We start from the raw sequence: 9,523 nt of genomic DNA on the forward strand, positions 1-9,523 counted from the left end.
TTGTTGGGTAATTCGAAATTATTTGGCATTGAAAATGATTTCTTAAGAATCACTGTAGAGAAGACATATCAAAAGATATGTTTTATGCTGTGGACTATTATTCATATCCATTAAGTTTTTATCCACTATTCCTCATCCAAAATTTTTAAAAATCTTCTGGGGCAGTTTTCTCAGGCTTGTTTTAATATGCCCATTCAAAACCAAAACATGGACTTTATCAGATAAATTTTCATAAATTGCGGGGCGCCACCTAGCGGCGATTACGTTATGGTAATTTGTGTTTTTGAAAACAGCAAGCCGGTTAGAGGTATACCTTGTTAAAAATATTGGTCTCAGTTTGGAAAATATATATCATATTAAGTCCTTGTTATATTTCAAAACAAATCGAACTCCAAGTGCAAAACCGAATTGATTTTCTGCCGAATGCGCTGTTAATTCCCAATAACGGCATTCATTATGATCGCGCTGCCAACTGATTGCTATATTTTGCCCCTAACAGCTCGCTGTTGAGTAACAGCACGCTGTTATTCTTAACGGAACGCGTTTTTGTAGCGTGATGCGGCAGCCACACTATTTCCTTCTTTTCGCTTTCGTTTCCGGCGAAGTAAGTAAAATAAATTTCTTGACGTTTTTACTTTTATTAATATTTTATTTATATTTCTAGCGGTGTTTATTCATTCATCGAACAACAAGGTGGGTCTCCGCAGTCAGAGCGAATCAAGTCGTCGCATTGGGAAATCAGCAAATAATCATTCAATAACCTGCAAACATCAGCCCACGTGCACCAAAATCGGCTGGCGGAATTAATTTGTGATTGTTTGTGTCTGAGTAGTTCCTTCGGCCCATCCCATTTATCCTCCAGGACCGCGGTCAAAGAACGTGATATCCGAATAGAATTGCATTATGTGTGTCTTGCAGCTCAGTACCGCTCACAATAGTTGCGTTCTTCACACGGTGCACAATTAGACATTTTTAAAATCCTTTAATCGCAACTAGTTGTTTTCAAGTGTTTTTTTTTTCTTAATATCTAAATGTTTTGTCAGAAATTGAAAGCAGTGGTAGTTATTTATCATATGTTCCCTGGAGATGGTAGGCCAGTCTGCGCCTTTTCTAAAAATTATAGTTTGTGCTTACAGCCCTGTAAAGTAGCATAATTAAACTTGGAGCCATCGATATTAGTTTACAACTGGTCATTGATAAATATTACCCTTGTCCCTTAAATGTCCAACCCAAATGATTAATTTTTGGAGTGATCGTGGTGAATATTCCTTGACTAATGTTTTTATCCCTATCATCCACAGGTAAGCCATGGCCGACACACAAGCCAAGACCGCTGCTGCGCCCAAGGCCGCCAAGACCCAGAAGGCTCCCAAGGCCGCCAAAGCCCCCAAGGCCGAGAAGCCCGCCGCCACTGAGGCCAAGGTTTCCGCCAGGAAGTACAAGCGCCACGGACGCCTCTTCGCCAAGGCCGTTTTCACCGGCTACAAGCGTGGTCTGAGGAACCAGCATGAGAACCAGGCCATCCTCAAGGTAAGAACTCGTCCAGCTGCTTCACGTTCCAAGGTGTTCTAAAAGTGTATTTGATGACCCGAAACTTTTAATGCATTTCTTCCCATCAAAGTGGACTATACTTTATAAACTAAACAAAAGTTATTTGATGTCCCGAGACTCTTAATGGGTTCCTTCACATCAAAGTGGATAATAATCAATAATCCGCCAGATAAGAACATTTATAAAAAGTGTTCCGGCTGTAGATATTTATTCTAGTGCAAGCCCTCCACATTGACATTAGTTCTGCAAAAATTTAATGAGTCTTCAGCATTTTTAAAAATCTCATAATCATAAAAGTAATATTTATTAACAGTTAAAGGATGATAATAACCCTCCTATCCCCTTACAGATTGAGGGAGCCCGCCGCAAGGAGCACGGATCCTTCTACGTTGGCAAGCGTTGCGTCTATGTCTACAAGGCCGAGACCAAGAAGTGCGTGCCACAGCATCCCGAGCGCAAGACCCGCGTCCGCGCCGTTTGGGGCAAGGTCACCCGCATCCACGGCAACACCGGCGCTGTGCGTGCCCGCTTCAACAGGAACCTGCCTGGTCACGCCATGGGACACCGCATCCGCATCGTAAGTTTAAGCCCTATCTGTCCAACCGATCCAGTCTATTAACTTGATTTTCATTTTGTTTTTACAGATGCTGTACCCATCGAGGATTTAAGTTAATACCCAACTTAAGTAACTGACCTGCAGGAGTAAAAAAATCCGTTTTATATTAAATGAAACAATTTAAATTTAATTACAACCCAACTTTGTTTCATATTAATGGCGAGAGAACATGGAAATGCATGAAGAGAAATTAAAAAAATGGTCAGTTGACCGTCGGCTAGTTTTCTTCAAAAGGATGTAGCAAAAATAGATATTGATCGATGTTTTTATCAGCGGACCAAAAGAAACCAAATACCTGTTTTAAAAGAAAGGGAGCTATAAAACAGAACTTTGAATTTTTTAATGGTGAACAAGGACTGGTACCGAATTCCTTGAGTTTTGATGTACATATTTTATTTTAAAGTACTTATAATTTTGTTCGTCTTAGTATATGTGTGAGATCGCTTAAGTTCACCTCTCCATATTTGTGTAGTTTTTTATTATGATTAGTTCTTGAAATTAAACTAAACCAATTAGTTTATCAAAAATCATCAAATCTATGAAACGAGATTTTTTTTAAATGTGAATACATTTCTTGGCGAAGCAATGGTTCTCTTGTAACCGTATTTGAAAGTTGCAAGATTTGTTACAAATTCCGATTTTTTTGTGGCAAATTTGTGAATTTTTTAACTCAATGTTTTGTATAATAGATGATTAAATGTTGGCACATAAGAAAAACAGTCCTTTTAAATCAATCAAATAAAAAACGCACCTTCAGCCAAACAATTCACACCTATCAAATGCTTACTGTACCTTTGGCCGCCACCTGAGAAAGCGGTATTTTCTCGGTTTTTTTTAATCAATGACGAAATAAAGCCAGGAATGGTGTCATCACTGTTATTTAATGTCGGCCAAAACACGGTCACACTGCACATCAGCAGCGTGTCGCGGGCAAATCGGAAGAAAAACAAGCTGAAATTGGCCGATATTAGTGCAATTATAGAGTCGAATAGCAATTGCTTGCTGCGGGCGCGTTCGAGAGTGATGCGGAGATGTGCGCCGACCCTGCCGGGAGCCACTGCCGCCGCTGTTCCACCCACCGACCCCCGAGAGTCGTCAACACGTCACCGTTCGAGCCAATTAGAGACTTGCATTCCCCGCTCCGCTCCCGTTTCCGTTCCCCGAGCCCCTGATCGGCCGTAGACAAGCATTACGTATATATGCGCGTACGATGGGCATGCAGGACGACCTGGATGGCATCGTCAGGCAGCGTCGCCGGAACCTGAGTCTCCTGCAGCTGATGGCGCTGACCATGGCCGGCTTGGTGGCCATAAATCCCGCCCAGGTGCGAGCGGGGGACCCAAACGCAGACTCGGAACTCCAGACGACGGGAGCACCCCATGCCCCTGCCCTCACGCACTGCGTGGATCAGGAGGAACGCCGGATCGGCCGTAGGTAGGTACTGTTCAAAATATCGGGGGGAGTGTACTTGTATCGGATGGATTAAGAAGAAGCAGCTGAGTGCGTTATGTGTGTGACCCTTCTGTTATGTTTATATGTTCTCGAACGTTCGCTATAAGGCAGTGCAAGTGAGGGAACGCCAGCAGCTAAGCAAATATTAAAAACCCACGCTGTTAATATTTGAATAAACTACTCAAAAGGTTCTATCTATTCAGCTAGAACGGAGAGTTCGAGGAAAACAGTGCAGTGAGCACAGTTCGTGCTGAACTCGAAATTCCCGACGTATCTGTTCATATAATCCCTTTTAGTTCGACCTTTTAAAATGTTTAAGCTGTTTTGATAAAGTGCCTATTTACCAAGCCATAACTACTGCCCAACTCGAAGTTTGCCACTGATCTGATAATATGATCCAACTTGGCTCGTACCTTAACCGACTCTAAAGCCCCCTATCAGTGGACGCTTATCAAGCATGCGGTGAGTCACTTGCAAAACTGTTACCTGTTTTTTGTTTGCGAGAGCCAGTCGAGATATGTTTATTTATGCACGCCAAAACGAACTGGTTTCGCGGATTGTTTTGCTTTCTTTGCGCTTGTCTAAGTTTTCATCGAATTTCACCATTCTCCTCCCGTTTGCCTTATTCCCTCGTTTGGAGGGCGCCATTTTCGGCTCTTCAGTGGGCGGAACAGAGATGGCAATAGGGAAATGGGGAGAGGAGCCAACGGACACTTGTTGTTTCTGATTTTTTTCTCCTTGGCGCGCAAACAGCTGAGTGTCTCCCCTCCCACACTCTTCCCCCAGTCAGCTGGGATGCCAGTGTGACCCTTTCTTCGCATAGCCTTTATCCTTGCAATGCACCTTGCACCAGGTGACGAAATCTGTCGCTCACACTGATAAAATTCAGGGACAGGCTTGAAAGGGCACATTCTGAAATGCGACCTTTAAGAAGACGGTGGGGTTCTTAACTGTCTCCCATTTTTTTTTTATTAAGTTTTGAAAAATTTTTTTTTATTAATATAAACAAACACAATTTCTGTGGCAAATATATAGTTTTCTTTTTTTTTTTTAAATCGCTGCATATATAAAAATAAAAGTCAGTTTTCGCATCACCAAAGATTTATACTTTAATATATGTTGATTTTTGATTTTTGAAAGATATTGAAATGATAACCTTTATAGATTGGAATAGAATTGAACAATTTTGGACAATTTTGATGCAAAAATATAAATAAAATTTCTATTTTATAGAACCACGAATTATGAAATATGATTGAAAGAACGTTTGAAATACATTACATTTAAAACACCGAAACACCATTTGCAGAGTAGATTTTACGTCCATGTAAAATGTGTATTTACTTAAACCATAGCTTCTCAAACTTTCCATTTTTTGTTCGAACCTTTTTTACCCTTAATTTTCAGATACAAGGACACTTTTTTTTATGAGGCCGTGATATTTTATTCAGCTTGTAACTAAACCGTTTTCTGTTTACCCGCAGACTCCTTTACATTTCCACACTGGACGGACGACTCAGCGCTCTGGACATCGCAAAGTCCGGCAAACTGCGCTGGAGTGTGCCTACTGGACCCGGACCGCTGATCTCGTCAAGCATCCACCGTCTGGAGCTGACCAACAATGGACAGTTCGTGCGCATGATTCCCTCGCTCAGCGGCGGCATCTACAAGTTCGACGGTGACTCCATCGATCCCATTCCGATCACAGCGGAGCACCTGCTAAGCTCGAGTGCCAAGTTTAGTGATGACTTGGTGATTTCCGGAGGCAAGGAGACTCGCTCCTACGGCGTTTCGGTTCGCACAGGCCAGCTCCTTTATGAATGTTCTTTAAGCGGATGTGTAAACTCCACGGAGGATGGACTGGCCATCGACGACACCATTAGGGAGCCCGAAGAGGAGGATCAGTCAGAGGATGCTGACCAGCTCAGGGACGAGGCGGGGTACATTGTGGGCCATGATCCGCTCCTTGACGATGTTATCGTGGTGCGCCGCCAGACACAGACAGTGAGAGCTGTCGAATCCCGCACCGGGATGGAGCGGTGGAACTTCAGCGTGGGTCAACACGAGTTGGATCTGGTGCGACCTTCCGAGTGCCAACAGCAGCCACGCGATGAGCTGGAGCTGGCTGTCCTAGACGTGAATATAAAGGTGGTGGTGCCTGAGGGCATTATCTGCGCGTTCAGCAAAAGTGACCCACAAACCATGCTATGGAAGTACAAAGTAAGTGGTAAAGACGTAATAAATTGAATAAAAATGGAACATTGGATTTTAAATTATCCGTTTCTTCGATCGTCTTCCTAGTTCGATCACCCAATTGTCAGTGCCTGGAATACGAATGCCGAAGACGAACTGAAACCTATTGATCTGTTTAGCTCAGCTCAGTGGCTATGGGACCAGGACCAGGAAGACGATGAGCTGCCAAATGCTCCACAGAGCCCACCGTCCATCTACTTGGGCATGTACGATAGGCAGCTATATATTCAGGAGTCGATCCGTTTGCGCCAGGAGATAATGGACCAGACGAAAGCCTATCAGCAGCTGACAGGCGACACCAGTCTTATGCCCAAGATTCCATGGAAGCCGATAGCCGCCAGCAGCAACTCTCTGGTCATCTTCCGAAAAGACCAAGAGGAGCCTGAGGTGATAGCTGATGGAACGGGACCCCAAGGAGGAGAACTGGTGCCGTATGATGACCAGAATTTCGCTGTAGCAGCGCAGTCTGTACTTAATGCCTCGGAGTTTGTCAATGGCAATGGTTTTTACTTCTACACCACCGGAGAACTGGAAGGTCCGTCGGAGTGCGGTAAACAAAATACTCCTAGCGGCCTTCCCGCAATCCAAGCTCCAACGCCTCCTAGCAACACATCTGAGGGAACAGAGCATTCTGCCAACAATAGCATTAACGACGATCTGGGCTTTAGTCTGGACGACATTGATGCTCCTGTGAAGGTGGTGATTCTGTCGCTTTGGTTCTGGTGGAAGGAAATCGTGGTCATTGCTTTTACCTCGGCAGTAATTCTCAATATTTTCATGGGACAGCGAAACCAACGAGTAGAGCGCGAGTATCTGGTCATTGAACGCCATGTGCCAGTACAGACAGCCATCGAGGCCACCGAAGCATCAACACAGGCTCTACTAGGTCCCGTGGTTCCGATGCAACGACCCGGAAACCGTTTTAGCTTCCCATCCGGTCGCGGAAACCAGCGTACCATTTCGGAGTCCACGTCGAATTCTGGCGAACATTACACCTCGCGCTTCCAGTCTGACTTTGAGCTGATGCAGTGCCTCGGTCGCGGCGGCTTCGGAGTGGTTTTCGAAGCCAAGAATAAGCTGGACGAGAACCGGTACGCCATAAAGCGTATAACGCTTCCCAATAAGGAATCTTCAAGGCAACGGGTCCTGCGCGAGGCCCGAACTTTGGCCAGTTGCGAGCACCACAACATTGTGCGCTACTTTCATGTAAGTGATTGTTCAGGTTAAAATAAGTTATAAAGAAAATAGTCTAGAATGTAATTAACGCTTAGGATTTTAAAACAATACAATAAATGAGATAAATAAATTATCTTTATCTTTCAGTCATGGACCGAAACTCCGCCAACTGGTTGGCAAGAAGAGGAGGATCGCAAACTGCTCGCCCACGAGTTGTCTACCTCCATCCAAATAGAGACGCCGGACGATAGTACAATGCCCTCGTTGGCAGAACAGTTGCAGGAGAAACGTCACCAGCAGCTCTTGTCTTGGGTCTCGGATGCAGCCAATAGCACGGCCTGCAGCCATGACTTCCATGGACATGGCGAGTCATCACTTAGGAACATTAGGGAGGAATATGACGACGACGAGGAGGAGGATTCGCTAATTGAGTTCCGCAGCGAGTCGCAGTCGGCCGCATTAAAGGCAGAAGGAGAGGATGATGACGACGATGATGATGATGATGACGAGGAGGAGCAGAACGGCAATAGGCGGCACCACCGCAGCTCCGTGTCCATTGATATCCACTCGGCCTCGTTTGACCTCAAGAACATTAACTACTCACAGCACCAGCTAGTATCCAACTCCTTTCAAATCGAATCTGTGCGCTCCAAGAGCAATGAGAGTGATGAGGCGGAGGACGATAATAAAGCTCGCAGGAAGCCCCTTACCCTGGCGTTGGCCCAGAATCACAATAACAACCATAACGGGAGCCATGCGACGCCTCCGAGTGCCACTATTCAGAACGGAGCGGTGGCTAGACCTAGCAAAGTGTACCTCTACATTCAGATGCAGCTATGCCGTAAGGAAAGCCTGCGCGACTGGTTAAGAGATAACCGATCGGAGACCAGGTCAGCCCACATTTCGGACATATTTCACCAGATAGTTGATGCCGTTGACTATGTACATCTGAAGGGGCTTATCCATCGGGATCTCAAACCGAGCAACATATTCTTTTCTCAGGATGGACAAATTAAGATTGGAGACTTCGGACTGGTGACCGACATGGCGGATATTCCCAACCTGGTCGCCAAATGCGGAGATCACAGTGGACTGCCCTCCTGTGCACGACACACACAGCAGGTTGGCACCCACCTGTACATGTCGCCGGAGCAATTGCTCGGCCAGCACTACGACTACAAGGTGGACATTTATTCGCTGGGCCTGATCTTCTTCGAGCTGCACGTGTACTTCTCCACCGAAATGGAGCGGATCAAGACGCTGCGCAGTCTTCGGGATGGCCAGTACCCCACGGATTTCGCTGCCAATTACCCGCAGCAGTACGAACTTCTCCAGCAGATGCTATCCGCCCATCCAGAGCAGCGCCCGCAGACTAAACAGCTAAAGAGCCAGCTGCACAACTTCCTGCCACACCACCTGTCGGACGGGCGCATCGAGCAGGCGGCTCTGGCGGAGCGGGCCAGACGCCTGAGTCGCAGTCGCACCTTCAGCAGCTCCAGCGAGCAGCATCAGTGATAGACCAGATAACATAGGCCACGGGCTTGGAGAACCATCCTGTCAGCGCCAAGTTCAGTCATCAGTTAGCATTTCGCTTTAAGTCATCCCTACCGCTACCGGTTAACCCTCACCTGGCTACGCCTCATTCGCTGACCTCGACCACGACAAGTCGAAGATTCATTCAAGGGCCACTATAGATTAAATAAGTTTTGTATTACGTTTACCTTTTAAACTCTTGCGTGTCGCAAATTACCAACAACAAAATGTCCTTTTGTTTTTAAGACTACGTTAGGAATTATACATATACATAAAAATGTACTCCAAAAACAGTCGTTAGCCTAAGATGATGACCTACGATGCAAAATTGTTTGTCTTAGTTGTTTCTACCTATGTAGCCGCCCAACCATTGCGAAAGTTTGTTTTTAGTCGTAGGCGATAAGAGATAAAATAAAACTGTCAAAAATTTTAATGGAAATGTTTTGTATATGCAAGCAGAGATAATGGTTGTGAGTTATCGCCTGGCTCGCCTTATAAAGATGCCATCAAATTAAGTAAGGCGATAAATGGCCTTATAAATCAAATTTAAAGCCAAGAATATGGAAAGGTATTCCTCAACTAGAATACGACCCACCATTTTTAAAGATTCTTGAAAAGGTTGTGACCTCTTATAGAAATATAACGATTTTAATTTCTTATCTCATGTTATTTACTAAACTAGGCTTACATAAAAACAAAATTCAACATGACAATATTTTCTAATTCAAAGAAAAACTTCTAAATTGGTTTAAATAAGCAGTGTCAAAACAAATTAGCCTTAAGAACTCAATCAAACAACGTATAATTCAAGCACAAGCATTACATAGAGTACCTAGAATTTGAATATTTTGTAATGGCTTTACAAACCTTTTTGCCGTCGCAGTAGATTTGTAGTTTTTCACGTACCCATAAAATTAAATTTAAAACGAATTTTACTTTTAT

At 44.5% G+C, this 9,523-nt stretch overlaps 2 protein-coding genes across 2 annotated transcripts; both read left to right on the forward strand.

Annotated features, from left to right (window-relative positions):
* The first annotated feature begins 540 nt into the window (after positions 1–540).
* On the forward strand, positions 541–2,303 carry LOC119561014 (60S ribosomal protein L35a). The gene is made up of 5 exons (XM_037874835.1): positions 541–604; positions 665–693; positions 1,302–1,530; positions 1,901–2,128; positions 2,196–2,303. Exons 3-5 carry the CDS (start codon positions 1,309–1,311, stop codon positions 2,217–2,219), a joined length of 474 nt encoding a protein of 157 aa, XP_037730763.1. The 5' UTR covers positions 541–604; positions 665–693; positions 1,302–1,308; the 3' UTR covers positions 2,220–2,303.
* A 759-nt stretch (positions 2,304–3,062) lies between these two features.
* Positions 3,063–9,014, forward strand: LOC119561004 (eukaryotic translation initiation factor 2-alpha kinase). Its single transcript, XM_037874820.1, has 4 exons — positions 3,063–3,601; positions 5,104–5,839; positions 5,921–7,078; positions 7,196–9,014. The coding sequence occupies exons 1-4, from the start codon at positions 3,378–3,380 to the stop codon at positions 8,561–8,563; spliced, it is 3,486 nt and encodes a 1,161-aa protein (XP_037730748.1). The 5' UTR covers positions 3,063–3,377; the 3' UTR covers positions 8,564–9,014.
* Positions 9,015–9,523: the final 509 nt, after the last annotated feature.

The sequence above is a fragment of the Drosophila subpulchrella genome, unplaced genomic scaffold (genome assembly GCF_014743375.2).
Source record: "Drosophila subpulchrella strain 33 F10 #4 breed RU33 unplaced genomic scaffold, RU_Dsub_v1.1 Primary Assembly Seq354, whole genome shotgun sequence".
Taxonomy (NCBI): domain Eukaryota; kingdom Metazoa; phylum Arthropoda; class Insecta; order Diptera; family Drosophilidae; genus Drosophila; species Drosophila subpulchrella.

What these genes read in the sequence shown, in the direction of transcription:
- LOC119561014 (XM_037874835.1), top strand. Translation starts at nt 1,309, where the DNA reads ATGGCCGACACACAAGCCAAGACCGCTGCTGCGCCCAAGGCCGCCAAG. An exon ending in AGAACCAGGCCATCCTCAAG is followed by an intron (nt 1,531 to 1,900) that starts GTAAGAACTCGT and finishes ATCCCCTTACAG; the next exon opens with ATTGAGGGAGCCCGCCGCAA. An exon ending in TGGGACACCGCATCCGCATC is followed by an intron (nt 2,129 to 2,195) that starts GTAAGTTTAAGC and finishes TTGTTTTTACAG; the next exon opens with ATGCTGTACCCATCGAGGAT.
- LOC119561004 (XM_037874820.1), top strand. Translation starts at nt 3,378, where the DNA reads ATGGGCATGCAGGACGACCTGGATGGCATCGTCAGGCAGCGTCGCCGG. An exon ending in GAACGCCGGATCGGCCGTAG is followed by an intron (nt 3,602 to 5,103) that starts GTAGGTACTGTT and finishes GTTTACCCGCAG; the next exon opens with ACTCCTTTACATTTCCACAC. An exon ending in ACATTGTGCGCTACTTTCAT is followed by an intron (nt 7,079 to 7,195) that starts GTAAGTGATTGT and finishes TTTATCTTTCAG; the next exon opens with TCATGGACCGAAACTCCGCC.